The 21,825-nt window shown below is 37.0% G+C and overlaps 1 protein-coding gene across 2 annotated transcripts in view; it reads left to right on the top strand.

Moving 5' to 3' along the window:
• The first annotated feature begins 8,547 nt into the window (after positions 1–8,547).
• mahj (LisH and WD40 domain-containing protein mahjong) overlaps positions 8,548–21,825 on the top strand; it is a 54,004-nt gene continuing 40,726 nt past the window's right edge. For both annotated transcript variants that reach the window (XM_028172500.2, XM_028172499.2), the window contains exons 1-11: positions 8,548–8,895; positions 9,878–10,028; positions 10,815–10,952; positions 11,402–11,526; positions 13,319–13,394; positions 14,871–14,985; positions 15,470–15,562; positions 16,223–16,351; positions 16,840–16,925; positions 18,622–18,789; positions 20,061–20,194. In XM_028172500.2, the coding sequence (XP_028028301.2) occupies positions 8,798–8,895; positions 9,878–10,028; positions 10,815–10,952; positions 11,402–11,526; positions 13,319–13,394; positions 14,871–14,985; positions 15,470–15,562; positions 16,223–16,351; positions 16,840–16,925; positions 18,622–18,789; positions 20,061–20,194 (1,313 nt within the window). In that variant the 5' untranslated portion in view covers positions 8,548–8,797. The remainder of the gene's footprint in view (positions 8,896–9,877; positions 10,029–10,814; positions 10,953–11,401; positions 11,527–13,318; positions 13,395–14,870; positions 14,986–15,469; positions 15,563–16,222; positions 16,352–16,839; positions 16,926–18,621; positions 18,790–20,060; positions 20,195–21,825) is intronic.

The raw sequence follows: 21,825 nt of genomic DNA, 5'->3' as shown, positions 1-21,825 counted from the left end.
CATAACAATAAAACCGATATTATGTGCCGAGAAGGAAAACATACAGCATTGCAGGAAGTTCTTCCTGGTGAAGACTATGAAGATCAATTTTTTTTTTTTTTTTTTTTTTTTCCTACCTAAGCTGAGAGCCTTGAGAGGCTATGTCAGCGTAACCCTAACTTTTGTAGGTGAGCTCACGGGGCTCAAACCTGACGATGTTGCTAACACGAACCCTAGCAAGAGTCGTGCTTCGCAGAATCTACCACCGGATCGGAAACGCGACCCACTGAGAAGATCCGGCGAGAAACTCAGTGGGCTGTGTCTGAGAGTTAATTTACTCGTCGAGCCCTTCGTCGCAAGCGACGGGTTCGACGAGAACGGTGACCGGTGCTTGAAGTACCTAGAAGCACCGTTAGTGGATCGGGCGGATCCGAGATGACGTGTTTTGGGCGACGTCGACTGCTTTCCATTCTGTCCGCAGGATCGGGAATGTAGTTACCGGCGGCCACGATGAGAGGGTTCTCGTGTCGTGCCGCTTTATCGAAGTGGCGCATGGACGCCGACTGCAGATACTTACTGATGGACTCTAAGTCCAGGTCGTCATGGAGGTCGACGTTCCTGACGAACCACGGGGCTCCGACGGCTATCCTGCAAAAACGGGATTGAATAATTTGGAATGATTTCAAGTGTATGCGGGCCGCGTGAGCGAACACTACACTTGCATAGGTCATGACGGGGCGTATGCAAGTTTTGTAGAGTGTCACCTTATTTCTAAGGGACATTTTACTTCGCTGAAGATCAAAGATGGCTGCGCTTCCTTTATACTTGCTGGCAGCACCTAGCGGCTAAAGATGGAACTAAATTGACTGTCTATGGTTGGACATAGACAAGGAATTTAAGCTAAGTACACACTGCTTCTTCATAATACAATGCTGTATGTTTTCCTTCTCGGCACATAATATCGGTTTTATTGTTATGTAAAACCGTAATATTGATGTGCCTTTGGAAAACATACAGCATTGTATTATGAAGACGTGTTTGTTATCTGCTGGTGAAATTATTAAGCACAACGCTATGATGAAATAGGTAAGCTATAATAAAATTATGAAGCGCAATGATAATGTTCATAATTTATATAATTATTAAATCGAAAAAACACAGCTGTTAACTTTCATGTTAATTCAATAATTAAAAAATATTTATAAGTTTGTAATAAACATTTTATCTTGTATATACAAGAAAATGTATAAATTGTATAAATGATGTATATACAACATGAGTAAATGATGAGTAAATGTTTTGAAAAAAAGAATCGTGAGGATCTTTAGGAAGCTCTATTATTCGGCAATAATTATTGTAAACGTTTGGATGATTTGCAATTGCCTCTAGAAAGTATTTCGTCCATTGGTTCATTATCAATCCATCTCAGAGGCTACTGCTGATCTACAACTTCTTAGAGATGGGTTGATGCCACTACCTCGTAAGGTTGAACGAAGACCAGTTTCCAATTACAGTACGGTATGCCGCTTTTGTGACAACACACATAGTTAGAAAAAAGTCCTTACGAATCTTACTGGGCATGTCTTTAGTTTCATGTTTAGAAAGCACTTATGCAGATTATTGACGAAAATGGATTTCAATTTTAGACCCAAAGACTGGTATCAGAAAGATGTTTTTCTCTGTTATCAAAGAAACTGTCTTTAGAAATGTTGAGCAAAGTAAGGTTATTAACTCTGCGTCCAGTAGCCAGCAAAATGGTTGTTGGTGTCCTTCAAGCTACCTTGAGGCGTGATCTGGTGGCTGGGTTTGAAGAAAACCAATTTAGAACTATTCTCGGATCTCATGTGAATGGGACTATACTTAGTAAAGTTGTAATAAGTAGTTGAATTTTGTTTAGTTATTCCGATGGCTTTTTTAGAATAGCAATTTTTATTAGAGAGCTTGAGAATGTTTGCTGTCCTACATGTATGTTGTCCACAGAAAGTCGACAGCGCTGCTTTATGCAGAAGGATTGTTTTACAGGCAAAATTTTCTTTTTAGAAAAGAAAAAAGAATTTGGCAACATCTGCAGACTTAGGATCAATTTTAAAACTGTAGCACCATATGCACCATCTTCTAGTTGCTGGTAAGTATGCTGGCAAAGTGGATTGACACCAGCTAATTTTCAATAAATCTTCTCCTGTGTAGACCAGTCTATTATTTGTACAACCTCCCCCCCCCCGTTTCTAAGCTTTCAGGGTTAATGTTTACCCTGTGGAGGAGGCAGGTTTTGGATTTCGTGCGAGTTATCTAGCGTTCGGGATCTGAGGGCTTGGAAACCCAAATGCTTTCGCTCAGTCTGGAAACACTACCAGGTAGGTTCCCTAGACACTGTTGAAGTGAGTCAGTACTCTGAGGAAAAGGTTGAGAGGAGGAATTCTCCATGCTAGTTGCATCCTCTACGGTCTGCTGAGGGTATCCAATCTTGGTCGGCGAATGGGTTTATATCCGGATGACCCCACTTTCGAAAAACTTTTGTGGTCACTTGTGGTAAAAAGTGCCATTTCGCAGGTTGATTTCCTCGTGATAGCCTATCGGCTACGATGTTGTATCTCCCCGAGAGATTATAAGCTGACAGTTATCTTGAACTTATCGCTTAGTTTAAAAATCGAAAGGTCAACCGCTAGTGAAATACTTTCAGATTCATTTTGATTGTCACTACCATTGCAAATAGCTCTTTTGTGGTTGAGCCGTTTCAGTTGTTGAGCTGACCATAGACAGGACGTGAATATTTTGTCTAATTGTAACCCCTACCCATATCCGAAGCTACCGTTGCCAGGAAATGGTTGGTTTTGTGTCTCGGCAATGTTTGACATGTGGCTCCGCGTCAGCACTGCATTTGTAACCCGTACACATGTCCGAAGCTTCCGTTGCCAGGAAATGGTTGGTTTTGTGTATAGGCAATGTCTGACATGTGGCTCCGCGTCAGCACTGCATTTAATTGTTAACACATGCAGGATGACCTGTTTTTTACGGGGGTGTTTTTTCTTGAAACTTCGCAAGAAAATTTGCAAGTTAACATAGAGTGATGTAATTCCGTCAGAGTTTGAGCTAGAATGTTGTTGAGTGGCCACTTTATTTCTCGCAATTTTTCATCGAATCCCTAGCCATGTCATCTCTTGAACCAGTGTACTAATTGATTTTTTGTAAGGCTGACTTGGCAGCCCAAGTAATCAAAGAGCTTCACAGCTTATGTAGCTTGAAGACTCAACTTGGACTTCTTTTGATGGACCAGGAGGGACTTGCGTAGGTGGGATAACACTCAACATCCCTTTGCACGCAATGTTTCCGTGACTGAGCATGCTATGCAAGCAAAAAAGGTGTATTTGTCTTCATGGACCAAGAGAAAGTCGCGTAGGTAGGTTAACATTTGACTTCCCTATGTACGTAAGGTCTTCGCGACCGAGCATGTTATGGGAGCAAAAAAGTTTATTTGTCTTGGTGAAACAAGATCAAGTCGTGTAGGTAAGCTAGTACTTCGACTTTGCACGCAATGTCTCCGCGACCGAGCATGCTATGGAAGCAAAAAGGTGTATTTGTCTTCAAGGACCAAGAGAAAGTCGCGTAGGTACGTTAACATTTGACTTCCCTATGTACGCAAGGTCTCCGCGACCGAGCATGCTATGGGAACAAAAACGTTTATTTGTCTTGGTGAAACAAGATTAAGTCGTGTAGGTAAGCTAGCACTCGACTTTGCACGCAATGTCTCCGCGACCGAGCGACCGAGCACCCTACATAATGGAAATTGACATGCCAGCCCAGATAATCCAAAATCTTCACGGCTTCTGCAGCCTGAAGTTTCAACTTGGATTTGTCTTGGTCGACCAAAAGGAAGTCGTCTAGGTAGACTAGCACTAGAGTTCCTTTTGCACGCAAGGTCTCTGCGACCCAGCATGTTATGGAAGCAAAAAAGGTTAATCCAAAAGCTTCACAGCTTCTGCAGCCTGAAGTTTCATTGGATTTGTCTTCGTCGACCAAAAGGAAGTCGTCTAGTAGACACTAGCACTCGAGTTCCCTTTGCACGCAAGGTCTCTGCGACCCGCATGTTATAGAAGCAAAAAGGTGTGGCTCTGAAGCCAGACCGAAGGGTAGGCATGTCATTTCATACTAACTCATAAGAAGGTACCGATTCCTTCCTGAAGGTACTGATACTGGTACCTTGGTACTGATCCTCAAGAAGTATTGACGAAATTTTGCGACCGATACTAGAAAAAATATTCCTGAGAAATGTTCAATTTTATCATCCAGTCCCCTGGGTGGAGAAAGTTTGGTACCGAGGTGTCCGAAAACAGTTAAGTGTTTTATCTTTACGACCTTGTTCAACTCTCGAAAATCGAAAATTGGACGCATTGAACCGTCGCTTTTCTTCCGCAGAAAAAGCAATTTTTTTTTTTTTTTTTTACGGTATTGGTAATCATACATGGTTTACAAATTATTACAATTTTGGTGGCACTCAGTGCCTCCCGTCGGTGTCTTCAATTGCCCCCTCTGGATTGTGCCAGATGTTACAGACTATAATTGTTTATAATGTTTGGCTTGCCTTTTGTACGAGGTTGTGACAAATAGGATTGTAGCCCTCCGAGGGACTGAATAGATTTCAATTTAGTATTATCAAACAAAAATTCCTCAATGAGTGGTGCGTTGGCAACAGGATACTTTGTTAGAGATCACGGAAATTAAACTTTGACGTCTTATTTTTATCCATACGGCCCTTTTTTCCGCATACAATTTAAGACGCTTTTACGGATAACTTGTACGACGATTTGCCAAAGTTTTCAGTAATTATGTTACAAAGATTATTAGTTTAAATCTGTTGTGTTTTTGTCAAAATTTCCGTATTGACGAGATCAATTTGTTTACAACAATTTTCGTTACATTCAATTGTTACACACAGTTGATGCATTATTAGATTTACAACGTCACTGACCTGGTGGGATAACGAGCCGATTCGAAGATCGACCGTTACCTTTGAATCCCGTCGTTTCTTACGCAGAGACTCCTTTTGTTCTTTTTCGCTTAACGAGCTGTTCGAACGCGAGGCGTCTCCATCGCGTCTCGCCTGGACATCTTCCCTCTCGGAAATTATGGAGCTTGACTCAACATCACCTCCAACAGATGACGCGTGATTCATGGCATCCGATGATAGGATTGGTAAATAATACTCGTAATGATTGCAAAATAACACTCATAGAAACACAAAATAAATATTTTTTGCAATTAATAAGAAGTCGAATAAATATTTGTGGATTTGCGACTTCACAGTACGAAAGTACACAACGCTATGGAGATCAAAGATGGCTGCGCTTCCTTTATACTTGCTGGCAGCACCTAGCGGCTAAAGATGGAACTAAATTGACTGTCTATGGTTGGACATAGACAAGGAATTTAAGCTAAGTACACACTGCTTCTTCATAATACAATGCTGTATGTTTTCCAAAGGCACATCAATTGTTTGTTCTGCATTTATTTATTTAAAAAAAATATTTAAAAATATACCTACAAGTTAGCCCCTCTAATGCAATTTTTTATATTTTTTCATCCTTATTGACTCGTAAATATTCATTTTCGATTGTTCTTATATAAAACACGTTTGTTCTCTTTCGACATTACTCGTTTTTTGTTTAATTTACTATTTTTATTAGTTGAATAAATGTATGCAAAATATGTGTACTGCGCATGCGTCAACTATAATGCCTAAACTTTCTGCGCGGTTTTAATCGTGAAAAAAAAAACAAATATAAATCTTGAAGGAGCAATTAATTGGTATACAGTTTTATTTAAAAAATTAAAAAATAAATAAATGAAATAATGTGCATTGGCGTTAAGTTAAACCAAATACATTTTTTCCATCCTCCTACTTAACGTTATGAAGGTATAAAAAAGATAGGGAGTTCACATAGGTAATATAAACAAATAAGTAAATATGTTCATTATTTATCTTTCAAGAGATAATGTAGGTATACAATAACTTTTGTACACAGTCGAAATTATATTCCTAACATTAGTAAAATAACATTTTAATACGATAGGTAAGAGGATGGAAAAAATGTATTTGGTCTAACTTTACGGGAATGCACATTATTTCATTTATTAATTTTTTATTTTTTTTAATTAAACTGTATACCAATTAATTGATCCTTCAGGATTTATAATTGTTTTTTTTTTCACGATTAAAACCGCGTAGAAAGTTGAGGCATTATAGTTGACGCATGCGCAGTACACATATTTTGCATACATTTATTCAACTAATACAAATAGTTAATTAAACAAAAAATTAGTAATTTCGAAAAAGAACAAACGTATTTTATATAAGAACAATCGAAAATGAATGTTTACGAGTCATTAAGGACGAAAAAATATTAAAAATTGCAATCGGGGGGCTAACTTGTAGGTATATTTTTAATAATTTTTTTAAAATAAATAAATGCAGAACAAACAATTATTAACAGTGAACAATCAAGAACAAATGATGAACAAACGAATTAATAGAAAATAAGTAGAAAACAGGAAAGAAAATTTTTTTTTAGGGGCTAACATCATTCACCTAAGCTACTGCGTTCATTATCATTACCAGTTTGCGTAACTTTATCTATCTAGAAACTTAAAAGCAAGAAAGTTACTGATCTCTATTATGAACGACCATCCAATTTAGCTTCAATATGAATTAAAAACAAAAAAGAAATACATAAAATTATTAAAGTTACATACTTGTTCTAGATTTGCATTATTTAAAAGTTATTTTGAAATTCTTAAATTACGGATTATTTTATAGACGAGCACATTATATCTTATGAAAAAGGATTTTAAAAACACAAATAGTCTCTCTTGTAGTAGGTAGTCAGTGTGCTAATGTGAAAGAAAATTTCCAAAATCTACTATAAAAACTGATTAAGTGAATTTTGCCGAAAACTGTAATCTCTAATAAGCATTTTGACTATTAATTATCTGTGAAACAAGGAAAAAAGTAGGTAATCTGTATTTGTAATGTTGTCATACAAAAAAGTAACACAAGCTTCCAAGATTTATTTGATTCAGTACAAACTTCTAAAAAGATTACTTAAAAAAGTATAAACAGAGGTTAGAACATATAGTAGAAACTTTAAAACTGAAAAAGGGATTCTACCTCCAAAATGATGATACTTTGTACCTACATAATTTTAGTTTTGTATTTACCAAAATAAATTGTAATTTGCTGAAACACAATCTTATTCTAACAGCATGTTGTGCAGATAAAATGCAAAAATATGCCATTCTTTTTGAAAATATGCGGGCTCGAAATGATAGGTTGTTGGCTCTGTAAATTTGGCCCCCCTTTTTTGATTTTCGATTTTTTTTAATTATTTGTTCGTCGTTTGTTCGTTGATGTTCGACTGTAAAAATTGTTTGTTCGTCTTTTATTTATTTATAATTAATTAAACAAATGATCACCGTTAAGTGGGCCCCCTTACTAGATACATATATTTATTTTTATCGCTCAGATTAATTCACTTTGATCAATTATCGTTTGTTCGATGACTATTGGTGATTGCTCGATCACAAAAACAATTAAATTCCCAATTATTAATTATTTTATATCTAATAAACAAACCATCACCTCAAACCACCTTTTTTTGATTTTCAGATTTTTTTTATTTTTAATTATTTGTTCGTCATTTGTTCGTTAATGTTCGGATGTAAAAATTGTTTGTCCTTTTATTTATTTATAATTAATTAAACAAATGGTCACCCTTAAGTTGCCCCTCCTTACTTACTTACTTATCTTTATTTTTATCGCTCAGATTAATTCATTTTGATCAATTATCGTTTGTTCGATGACTATTGGTGATTGATTGGTCATAAAAAACAAATTAATTAAAAAAAACGAAGCCTTATAATATATATCAATCAAGATACTTCTCGATAATAATAATTAAGTTAATATAGACGTAAATAATTTTTTTTAAATTTCGAACATCAATTTCATTAACGAACAAATGACGAACAAATAATTAAAAATAAAAAAAATCCGAAAATCAAAAAAAGGCGGCCAAATTTACAGAGCCTAGGTTGCTAGATTCATTTTGGAACAAAATAAATCTTTGGCAATATTGTAGTATTTCACTTAATTATTCGTGTCATTCCGCTGACACATACACTCGACTTAGTTTATAAATCTTACTTTGATACAAGCAAAATTCCGCAATCGATATTAAGTGGCAATCCTGCAGTCCTGACGAATTAATCTAAAAATCTATCTGGTATTTCAAACAGTCTATGGGTCAGGATTAGTACAAAAAAAGTTAAATTATTTATTAAATTAACAGTACTCATAGATCTTACAAAAGAAATAGAGAGAGCATAGAGAATATTTTGTATCAAATGACTTCTTTAGCTCACGAAAAAAATAATGAAATAATTGTTATATTTTATATGCTTATGTTTAAAACTATTTAAAAACACATACGAGAAAACTACATTAACCCTTACTGCCTTGAATGATTCGAGTCTATATTAAAACCTCGGATTTCTAATTTCAAAACTTGGCATCCCAAAAATAAAATTTTAATGCCATAGTGCGCGGCACAAAGACAGAAAAATTGATGAAATCAAAGATATACCAATATTTGTAAATTTAATTATTTATATAAATGAAAAAGTATAATTTAAAGTAAATTTTGGGATAATTTTTTGATAAAATAGAGATAAGTTACATGTATAAACTGTCTTTCCAAACAAATGACAAATAGTTGATACAAGAGTGAGGTTAGGAAAACAGATTAATTGTAAAATTACTAGTTAAATGGATTCGCCACCGGCTCAAGAGGTAACAGAACTGTTGAGGCAATGGGAGGAACAACATACGCAGCCAAATTACGATCCTATACCCACTTTGACGAGGTATGTTTTTATTTTGAAAATTTTGTCAACTATGGAATTTAATACCACATTGATACACACAACGTATGTTTCACACGTGTGGATTAGCTGAATATATTTATACTATGCCCAGAATGTTCTATTTTTAATTTCTAATTCTATTTTAAAGTACTATCGCTTGATATCATATCCTTATAAGATTTGTTATTATTGTACATAAAAAAAAGCAATTGATAATTTTTACTACTAAATGTCATGAACAATTTAAAATTAGTTAATAGAATATGTTATTTACTATTTATTGATGCAAATTGATCTCTGAAGAATAGTGTTGAGTACTGCTCCACTTAAAACATATTTAGATCAGATCAGCTAAATATACTGGGTGACTGGGTTAAAAGCATATGCAATTACAATATTTTATGTATCAAATACAGCAGTGTAAGCTATGGCTAATTAAACCGCTCACCTACTTAATATCCTGAAATTTGACTATAAATTATGTAAAAATTAAATTAAACATTTTATCCCTGAGTATACTTTCTCCTGTTTCGCCACTTGGATATATGTGAATGAGATAACTTGTGGAATTGGATTCTAGATACCAAACAACTTTAATAAAAATACTAACTCAAACTGCTCATGACCCTGAACCATAAGATTCAGTAATCAGGCTCACTAATTACTTAACCGATTACCTTTAATATTACTACTTTACACATATCCTTAAGTAATGTATTACCTCAAGTGTACCTGTTTCGATTAAATCATATATGTCTAATCATAGAGATGGACTTCTATACTTCTAAAGTTGCCAAATATTCCGTTATATAGAGGACCTTTGACCTAGAGGATGTAACCTTTAAAAAAAAACAAAGAACGTAATAGATTAAACCTAAAAAGTAGAGTCATATTTGAAACTAGTTGTTTATTGTATTTCTTAATATTTAAATAGGTCTCTATATTTACTTTATCCAGAAAATATTCTAAATTTATGCTATAGGATAGCGGAGATCATAGAAGCAGAGACAGAGAATTTCATGAAAAAAGACCCAGACCCGTTTGACGAGAGACATCCATCCAGGACAGATCCGGAGTGTGCTCTGGGTCATGCACTCAAAGTTATGTTTAAGAAAGACAATTTTATGACTAAGGTATGGATTTATCGAACCCTATTGATTTTTAAAAATTTAAGGGCCATTTTTAGTTCTGAATAAGAACAATAGTTTTTGTTGTTTGAAGGCTGAAAAATATATCGACGCTTGAAAGGCAAACGTGACTGACAATGCGTGAACTAACTTAGTAGACTAATTTAAAGTTGAAATACCTGAAAACAAAATATATTTTAACGAATCTAGCTGTAGTAGAATTTAGCTAGTAGCTGTAGGATTGAAATGATTTTAATAAACCTAGAAATATTTTGCGCATCGAATATCGTTATTGCCTATCATTTATGTACAATGCAGTTATTGTCGCTTAGTCACGTTTGCCTTTCAAGCGTCGATATTGTTTTCGAACATAGTTTGAAGGTGACTTTTTGCAGTTCGGGAATACTGGGAGGTGAATTTGATTGTAACATCTGTACAAGGACTGACTTCTAAGTCAAACTGCATAAATGCTTTATGACAAGAAGTAAAGATGGTGGTATGGACCCATACCATCTTGCCTAGACCTCAGATCCTGCTGAGATAGCACTACAGTGTTACATAGTAAAAAAACCCTGAAGTTACAACCAAACTTTAAAATAAAAATGCATTTGAGAACATTGTGATCCAGGCCAAGAAACTAGGACAAAGAAATAGAATGATAGTATTGTTGGATGTTTTGAGGTTGGACTTTATAAAGTTTAGGATTCACCTGGTACACACCAATACTAGTATCCTCAGGAAACTCATTATAGTTAAGTGAAAAAATCTTACACAATGCTTTTATTATTCTAGTTAGTTAATGACTACGTCCGAGACACATACTACTCAAGGCAGAATATCACAGGACGAGATGTCCACAAGTTGAATGTTGCTGCGTGCAGACTGACCTTAGACCTGATGCCCGGATTAGAAATGAGCGTCGTATTTCAGGTGTGTTTTTGAAAATTATTTCATATATTAACAGAAAGACTGATATTTCGAAGTCGTCATGGCCTAATGTCCGATGTATTCGTGTTGAGCGATGCACCGGTGTTCGAATCTCAGGCGGGTACCAATTTAACAATATTTAATCTATTCCCAATTTGAGCACAGATGTCAAGAACAAAAGTTTGACAATAAATAGTATGCATGCGTGTGTGCGTCAAATACATGGTATGTAGTGTGTGTAATGTTTTCTTTATTGATTTAATGTATCTTTTATGCATTATTTTAAAAAAATATTAGCATTATGCACTTCTTCTCTATTTATTTTCTCTATAAGTGTGGAAAATTTCATACTCCTCCGTCTGCGCAGTTTTCGGAAAAAGGGATACAAAGTTTTTGCTTCACGTATTAGTATATAGATTTTATACAAAATAATTGTGATTTTCAAACTTCAGGATAACGAGGCGTTGATACAGAGGCTAGTGAACTGGGCGACCAGCTCCACGGAGCCGCTGCAGTGCTACGCCACGGGCCTGCTCGCAGCCGCGATGGAGGTGCAGGATATAGCTACTAATTTTAGGTGAGTCTTCTCAAGAGAACCCCATCCGCCATATTTGTCCGTGCTAAGAACTGTAATATCGTCTTCTCTTATTCAAACTGTATAATCTCAAAACTTACTAATTTTACAGGAGAGCGTTTTAAAGGTTTAACATATGATTTATTTTTTATTTTTTACGTGTTACATTTTCTGTCTTTTAAAGTAAGATAAAATTATGTATTAATTAATTAGTTAATAGTACTCAAAATATAGGTAACCTAAAATAAAAAAAACTAAACTACGCTATTTTGACAGTATTTATGAGAAAAATACTGGTGATACCAAATAATTACGCATATTAACTCAATTTCGAATATTTTTGGAAATTGTACACTTTTAATCCGAAAAGACGATATGTGGTGAACGCATTGATATAAATATTATTCAGAGAACTTTTACGGTTTAAACTCAGTCGCGTGTGATGACGGAAACTGTTAAACTCTTCACAAGATCTCAAAAATGATGACAATAAAAAATATGCGCCTGCGACTTGGTGCACGCAAAAGAAGTGAAACTTCTTTTGCGGTGCTTAGTATTGTGGTTTACTTAATTTTTCATCCTTAAATCAAATTTTCCTTGTATTTTTTTTTATTATTTGTTTAGATGGGTGGACGAGCTCACAGCCCAAGACATCTTACAACGTAAATGCGCCAACCACCTTGAGATATAAGTTCTAAGGTCTCAGTATAGTTACAACGGTTGTCCCGCCCTGCAAACCGAAACGCATTACTGCTTCACGGCAGAAATAGGCAGGGTGGCGGTACCTACCCGCGCGGGCTCACAAGACGTCCTCCTACCACCATTGAAATAATTGTAATATTTGTAATAGGGAATGCTGATGAAGATAGTTTCTTTTATACACTAAAAGAAACTATCTATCTCGCTTTCTCCCTCTCTCCACGGTCGAGTGGTTCGCGAGACGCTCTGTCTGTTCTCTCACTCTCGCTCTTCCTAAATTGTATCTTTTCTCTCTAGCCGTAGCAACTATGCCGGTGTTCGGATCCCGCAGGCGGGTACCAATCTTTCTAATTAAATACGTACTTAACAAATGTTCACGAATGACTATAACAATGAAGAACTATCATTGTATAATAAAAATCGAACTCGAAAAAATTTAAGTCTACGTAATTACTGTTTGTAGGGCAATTTGTGGTTCCGCACGGATAATTGCCTGTCTCTCTCTGTCGCTCTGCTCTGTTTATTTCTGCCGTGAAGCAGTTACACGTTTTCTCAACAATTATGCAAATAGTTTGATTTGCAAAAATCGATATAATCCTGTATAGTACAACAATACTGATACCACTTCGATAAAGCGGCACGACACGAGAACCCTCTCATCGTGGCCGCCGGTAACTACATTCCCGATCCTGCGGACAGAATGGAAAGCAGTCGACGTCGCCCAAAACACGTCATCTCGGATCCTCCCGATCCACTAACGGTGTTCTCGTCGAACCGGTCGCTTGCGACGAAGGGCTCGACAAGTAAATTAACTCTCAGACACAGCCCACTGAGTTTCTCGCCGGATCTTCTCAGTGGGTCGCGATTCCGATCCGGTGGTAGATTCTGCTAGGGTTCGTGTTAGCATCGTCGTCAGGTTTGAGCCCCGTGAGCTCACCTACTAGTTAAGGTTCCGCTGGAATAGCCTCTCTAGGCTACCAGCTTAGGCAGGAAAAAAAAAAACCAATACTGCTATATCTACCATTAAAACGATTACTAATCCAAAATCGAGATTAAATCACCAATATAATAAAGATTTTTTAAACTTTTATTTCAGGGACCTAAATGCAATGTTAGTTCCTCTCATGTTGAGGAGGCTGCACGGCTTGAGGAACAAAAATCAAGATGATAAGGTAAGGAGTATCAGATCGGTCATATAGTGTGGCCTAGGAAATGTAATCCCTATATCTTTCTGGAGGTGTTCATATGAGAAGGGATTCACCGGAGAATGGGCAGTAGCGTATGAGAAGATTTTATTATAACTAGTAGTCGAAATTCGACTATAATTAATTGAAATTATAAGTTTGAACATTATTTTGGTTCTATTGTCAAAGACTATTATTATATTTCTATACTCACAGTTTTCGCCAAGACTACGCCATAGACAAATAATATTTAAAAAAATGGTGCGTGTACATATGTACGCGCGTAAGAAGTTATACTTTATTTTTATTAAATTTATTTCTTTTTTTAATTAAATAATAATTATAATTAAATAATAAAAAATAGTTTTAAATATTAAATAATTAATAATAAATATTTAACGTTAATAATTTAATAATATTTAGTATGAATTATATTAAATAATAATTTTGTCATTTATATTACTAAAAAATGAATGCTAATAACACTTTTTTTTACGAGTGTACATGCGCGAAAGTTCACCTGCGGCTATATTCAGACTCGCTAAGTTACGTCAGTCGTATTGTAATGAGTGATTTAGTAATTCTGTTAATTTTGTGTCACGGTGCGCGCGCATTGTAAAATTTCACTCATCAATTTTTCATAACGCGCCTAAAGAAGTATAACTTCAAAAACAAACAATACTAATCTATTCTCAATTTGACCACAGACTTTAAACAATAACAAAAGTTCGACAAACCTATGTGATCATCAATCAAATACATGATAGTGTGTGTAATGTTTTTTTTTATTGAATTAATGCATTGTTTAAGCATAATGAAATAAAATATTAGCATTCTGCACTCCTTCTTTATATTCTTTCTAAGTGTGGGAAATTTCATACTCCTCCGTCTGGGCAATTTTCGCAAAAAGGGATACAAAGTTTTTGCTTCACGTATTAATATGTAGATAGCGTCCTGTAATCATATTTAATGACGGTATATTGTATTCAGGTTCACGTTTTAATTTTTTAAGTTTATACCATGCTTGAAATCTGTTCACATGTATCTAGCCTTGAGACCCGCAATAAACCATAGGGGAATGAGGGTGACTCGAAATCAGCGCTGCTTGAAACATCATTAGCTGAGCCCATTTTTTTTATTAATCTACCTGTATTTATCTAAATCTGTGTAAAAGATAATAAATTAATTTATTATTATTATCATTATTTATATATTAGGGGCACCCTATATCTCAGATGTTCTTTGACATTCATGTCACAGTGTCTGCCCATTGCTGAGTGTAGGTGTCTTCACGAGCACACCATTCTTCAAGGTCTCTTGCCTTTGGTATCCAGTCCGTACCAGTTATTATGACCAGTTCGTCGACCCACCTCATTCCGGTGTCTACAGAGACACTATTAGAAATGCTGTAAGCTTTGTTTGTCTCCGTTTAAAGTTTTAATGTTTTCTCTGTTTTGATCTCAGCAATGCAGTCAAGTAACGCCGCCCAGTCAGACGAGACACTTCGCGCGCTTCGACAAGAAACGCAATAACGATATAAAATGCAACGGACCGGGGTCAGAGAAAAATGGAGAACCAGGTACCTATCACACACTTGTCCCTCTTGTCTCGGTATGAACAGACAAGACTTTTTATTGTTAAGTAAACTATTGACCTTGGTTTAGTGCTCATCAGTAGAAACAATTTGAATTTTTAAGCTAATGCATAGCTTTTATCGCGGGCTTTGAGCGCGGCAACCGAATCAAGAAATTTCGTAACAAAAATAAAACCTAACACCCCCCACTCCGCCTACCATGTAGCTCGCGTTCAACACATTCACACGTTGCACTTGTGTAGTGTTTGTGTGTAGCGCGCGGCGTGACGTCGCACTGCATGCGCATCATGAAAAGTCTGCCCATCTCTCTCTCTCTCTCTCTCGTGCTCTAGCTTATGAGTGTGAAGGGGACAGTTAATGTTTTGCTTTTGTTAATGTTTATAAATATAGCGTGGTCTTATTTTATTATTGTTTTAATATTATATTATTATTAAAGACAAAAACAGTAATGTCTATTTTCATTTGACAGATCGAGATAAAGACAAAGATGGCGGCGCCGAGGACATGGCGGTCGACGATCCGCCCACGACAGATCCCGAGACGCCGGTTAAAAATTACAATAGTGAGGAGTTTCTGTGTAGACACGCCTTATATAATTTACCTTTTTTTTTTTTTCAAAGTAGATAGCTAAGTGGGATCATGCCACGCACGGTCATCCGGCCCCAAATTAGGATTCTCTGTGTTATGGGCACCAGACACTGATATACATACTTTTTAGTGGTGGTAGGACCACATGTGAGTCCGCACAGGTAGGCACCACCACCCCGCCTATTTCTGCCGTGAAGCAGTAATGCGTTTCGGCTTGAAGGGCGGGGCAGCCGTTGTAACTATACTGAGATCTTAGAACTTATATCTCAAGGTGGGTGGCGCATTTACGTTGTAGATGTCTATGGGCTTAACACCAGGTGGGCCGTGAGCACGTCCACCCATCTAAGCAATAAAAAAAAAAGATGGGTAGACTTTTCATGACGCGCATGCACTTAAGCAATAAAAATATAAATACAGTTAATTCATTATGCATAGTTAAAGTTGTTTTAAACTTAGCTTAAAATCTCCAGACACTTTTAGAAGAGTGGAAGAATGAAAATCTTTGTCCGGGATGAGGCAGGAAGTTGATAAATATCAACTGCCTCTATTACGAGCGTATCTCAATTGTTAACAACAAATTTAGTATCTGTAATGAAGTTTGAATTTTATTGAATGCACCGGTTGTGTCCCCCAGACAGCGCCGCGTCCCCCCCCGCGTGGGGCATGATGTCCCCCCCGCCGCGCCCGCCGCCCCCCTCCGCGCACCACAACCACGAGACCTCCTCCAACTCGAGCTGGGCGGAGATGGAGACCTACGTCATAGGTTTGTCTTGGCCGTTGTCCTCATTGAGCGATGCGATGCGACGCAGTACCATTGAAGTTTCTGTCTTAAGCAAAACATAGTCAATTGAATTATATTTATTTATTTACTGGTGGTAAAACCTCTTGTGAGTCCGCGCGGGTAGGTACCACCACCCCGCCTATTTCTGCCGTGAAGCAGTAATGCATTTCGGTCTGAAGGGTGGGGCAGCCGTTGTAAACTACACTGGAGACCTTAGAACTTATATCTCAAGGTGGGTGACGCATTTACGTCGTAGATGTTTATGGGCTCCAGTAACCACTTAACACCAGGTGGGCTGTGAGCTCGTCCACCCATCTAAGCAATAAAAAAAGTACCCAAATATCATTATAAGATTTCACTCTATGACACTGAATGACACTAAAGAAAAATCTTTTTTAAAAACTAAAGATTTTGAAATAATAAAGGTTTTTCTTTACATACAACAATATATATATTTTATTCTACTCCAGGTAACATACAGATACACCCGCCGACCGACGCCACTAAGCAGATGCTCATACTCAGGTACCTGACGCCGATGGGAGAATATCAAGAAGTGAGCTGTGTTGCCATTTTTTGAATTAAATAATCCAATATTTACTAGCAGAGATCGCATTATAGTCGGAGGGACTCTGTCGTCCGTCCCCCTAACCAAAGTCCCCTGCGCTGTGGAAACCAAAGATTCTTGAACTATAAAGGAGAAAATTTTGTGTGTTGCCCGATGTGGGGATCGAACCCGCGACCCTCGTCACGGCGTCAGTCAGAGCACCAGCCTCATGCCTATTTCTGCCACCAAGCTGTCGCGCATAGTCCGAGGCGCGGGGCGGTCGCTACACGGTACAATTGGGTCTTCGACCTCAAGTCTCAAGCTGAGGGACGGAAGTCACGTTGTGTCGACATAGGCGCTTTTAGCTACCTACTTCAAATTTGATTTTGATGTCGTATACCTACCTTTTAAAACAAATAAACTTATTATAATAAACAAACTGTGTCACACACAATTTAATTTTCTATAAATTAATACGTGAAGCAAAAACTTTGTATCCCTTTTTACAAAAATTGCGCGGACGCAGGAGTATGAAATTTTCCACACTTATAGAAAATATAGAAAAGAAGTGCACAATGCTAATATTTTTTTTAAATAATGCGTAAAATATACATTAAATCAATAAAGAAAACATTACACACACACTACATACCATGTATTTGACGCACACACGCATGCATACTATTTATTGTCAAACTTTTGTTCTTGACGTCTGTGGTCAAATTGAGAATAGATTAAATATTGTTTGTCATTATTAACATTTTTTATAGTGTAGTCTTGGCGAAATTTGTGATTATAGAAGTATAAAATACAATCATAATAGTGTACAAACTTACAATTCCAATTAATTATAGTCGAATTTCGACTACTGCGGGACCTCTAGTAATTATATAATTACACATACATACATTTACATATAATGAAATGGAATACTCCAGAATGGATTAATAATAAAAGGGTTCATTGCGTTTTCTTTAATTAGGAAAAAAATTAAAGCCCATTTTTTTATTAATATTTTAAACAATAATAATCAACAATTATACATATTATGCAAAACTTAACTCTCTTCACTGAATGACTGATTCTAAGAAAAATCTTTTTTTTTTTAAACTAAAGAGGTATAAAAAATTTAAAATACTAAAGTTTTTCTTTACATATGCTTGCCCAAAATCGAACTCCTTCTGATCACATCTTACAACCTTCGACGACAATGCCATTTTAGGTCTTATTAACATCTTTAGCACGGTCCTGTTTGCCTGCTGCAGCAAAATCTTTGATCATCATTCTATTTTAGTATTTATAACTAAAGTTTTTTCTTTACATACATATATGTGGGAGATGAGAGGATTCTATTCGAATTAGACCAACAAAGCAGTTAATTGCTTCACATAAACATGATTTTAATTCCGTCCTTAATAAAACTATATGTCAAACATTTTTTATTTATTTTTGTTGCCTAGATGAGTGGACCGGAGCCCATAGACATCTACAACGTTAATGCCGCTACCCACCTTGAGATATAAGTTACAACGGCTGCCCCACCCTTCAAACCGAAACGCATTACTGCTTCAAGGTCTTACCACCAGTAAAATTATACATTAATTCACAGTCTCTCTTACACACCTAACACTGCATCTCCTATCTCTCTTACTCAGTCATTAGCTACATATCTATGATTCATCCATACGTTTCCTTTTCTTTTCAGTTTCTGTCACATGTCTTCGAGCAGAACGCCCTAGGGCTGATCCTGGGGTACCTCAACGTACGGGAGTCCCGAGACTCCCGTCTGGCCTTCGAAGCCCTAAAGTACTTGGCGGCGCTCCTCTGCCACAAGAAGTTCTCGATAGACTTTATAAACATGGGAGGGTTGCAGGTATGTTTTTTTTTTAAGGAATTTTACGACCTGGTAACTAAGACCTTTAGGTCAATTCTTATTTTAATTTTATTGAAAACTTTTTTATGTGAAAAATGAAATGATGGGATGAAATATAATTTCAGTAAAATGGTGGTCACTTACTGAGACTTTTTCAGTGGACTTTTTGGAGGATCCCGAGAAGTTACATTCAGCGGCTTTGTTTCATTTTCCCACATTTGTGCACTTTCACAGATACTAAACAGTTAATAAACAACCGTCATTACACATTTAAACCTGAAGAAACACTAAGTAGACAAAATAAAACAAATCTCACAACTTCACTAGTCACTTCACGAAAAGTCCGCAGGTATGAGAATCAAACCGATGTGCAATACACATACAGGGTGCTCCGCGATGGATATATTAACCGGAAGCTATATATAGTGTTCTATTAGAATAACTAGCTATATAATATAGTCTTTACTGGTAGTAGGACGTGTTAGAAGTCCACACGGGTAGGTACCACCGCCCTGCCTATTTCTGCCGTGAAGCAGTAATGCGTTTCGGTTTGAAGGGCGAGGCAGCCGTTTTATTGTTAAAACTGAGACTTTAGAACTCACGTCTCAAAGCAGGTGGCGGCATTTACGTTGTAGATGTCTATGGGCTCCAGTTACCACTTAACACCAGATGGGCCGTGAGCTCGTCCACCCGTCTAAGCAATAAATAAATAAATATAGTGTTTATTAAAAAAGGGGAAAAAATACTCTCAAGTAAAGTTTTTGAATAAAGAGTACTTTAACATTACGCGTTCTCTGAACTTGAAAAGGTGCACGTGACGTCAACTCATTGAGACTTACATTCCGCCAGCGCCATATAAAATAAAATGAGAATACAAAGGAACTGTTATTAGGAGAATAGCCCTAAACACCTCATCTCGGATCCTCCCGGTCCACTAAAGGTACTTTTAGGTACCACAAGCACCGGTCACCGTCCTCGTCGAACCCGTAGCTTGCGAAGAAGAGCTCGACGAGTGAATTAACCCATAGCCACAGCCCACTGAGTTTCTCGCGGGATCTTCTCAGTGGGTCGCGTTTCCGATCCGGTAGTAGATTCTGCGAAGCACTGCTCTTGCTAGGGCCAGTGTTAGCGACACCTCCGATTTGAGCCCCGTGAGCTCACCTACGCCCTACGTTAACGCTGATATAGCCTCTCAAGGCTACCAGCAAAAAAAAAGGAGAATGTCAATTCACAGTGAACCTTATCACGAAGCGATACGGTTTCTTTTTCAGAAATTCTTAGAAGTACCAAGGCCGTCCGTCGCCGCTACCGGCGTGTCTATCTGCCTGTACTACCTGGCCTACTGCGAGGACGCAATGGAACGCGTCTGCCTCTTGCCGAGGAAGACTTTAGCGGACTTAGTGCAGTGAGTGTACCCTGTAATTACAGTACATTACAGTAATATCATGTAGTTTTATAAATGGACTAGCCGTACCCGTCCACTTCGCTGGGCATTTAAAATTAATATCATTATTTATTGTCATTATTATTAAGGAGTCCAACACTCATATAAATATTAGCCTATCCATTAATTACATGTATTTTCTACATGGATACCAAGTTTCAAGTCAATCGGATGCATGGTTCAGTCGTTATAAGGGAACATCCGTAAAAACCATTGTAGATTTATATATTAGTATGGAAGAGAAGAACATCGGAAGAGCTTCCCTTCGTTTGCCGCTAGAGGCGCTGTTCTAACTCCATACGAATTCGACATTAACTTTTACGCCATCGAGAACGTTTAAAAAATTTGTACTAAACACATCAATTGTTCGAAACCAATCCGTTAGTTTTTGAATTCTTACCACGGCAACACGGGTCGCGATTTGACGGTGCCGTCGCGATTTGACATCTGTCTCTTTGTCTTGCTTCTCGAACGGGACGGTACCTGTATATTGACGGTCTACGCTAAAGTTGTGTATCATCGCTAATCCTTATCCATTCCTGCCCCATACCCTTCTCCCTAAGTGATACGGCGTGAGAAGACGAAGGCATCGGTTCCGGTGAGTGATTGCATGATATTTTGTTAAAATAGTACATACGGCGCCGCGAATCGCGGCACATGTTCGACGCGCACCTCGTGCTGGTTTCCGTAGCCCTAGGCTGCCACGAGGTCGCTGGGTTCGAATCGAACAATTTCTGGTAGCAGAGCGTGGTTAGATTTGTGAAATCTATAGTAATTACCACGAATTGTAAAAATTTTTACGTCTAACCTCACTTAATTTTGTTACTAGTCAGCAGAAGTAGTGTAGGCATAGGGTTCGGTTCTGTTTAAACTATCATTCTGCTGACCTAGGTCAGGTCGTTTAGTGTGTTTCTATCCACCTGGTTAAGAAAATTAGTGAGTAGTAATAGTTAGTAATAGTAAGACTGATTTATTAGCTTCCACTGCGCATAGCTGACTAATTGTACGTGAGTTGGACAGCTGTGCTGGCTGAGTTTATGACCTAGCACACAGCTGCTACAGTGGTCAGCTATTTTCATACTATTACTACAGATTTATGTTAATTCTGCTCATCATAGCAGTAGATTACCACATCTATTTAAGCATAATTGTGTGTAACAATCTGAATGTTATTACAGTTTGGGTTTATAATTTATTATTAATTTGTGTATGATTGTAGCTCACTTCCTACTTATATTTTAGTATAATTGAGCTGCAACACATTTGTAATTGAATATAACTGGAGTACTTGTTGAACTTGTAGTAGTAGATTGCTGGTTGGGCCCTGTTTGGAGACTAGCTTAGTTATAGTCCAGAGGCCAACGGTGTATGAGTGTCATTTCAAAACTTATACCAGCAATTTGCTATTATATATATTTTTTGTTATTTGTTTTAATTTGTTCTAAATTTAAATTACTTGTTTGAATTTGTGGTAGTGGATTGCTGACTGTGGGCCCTGCTTGGTGACTGGCTTTGGTATAGTCCTGAGGCCATCAGTGTTTGAAAATTAATTCACAAATTTTTATCAGCAATTTGCTATCATATAATTAATT

Source organism: Bombyx mandarina, chromosome 24 (genome assembly GCF_030267445.1).
Source record: "Bombyx mandarina strain Sakado chromosome 24, ASM3026744v2".
Lineage (NCBI taxonomy): Eukaryota > Metazoa > Arthropoda > Insecta > Lepidoptera > Bombycidae > Bombyx > Bombyx mandarina.
This window is presented reverse-complemented; position numbering and strand designations above follow the sequence as displayed.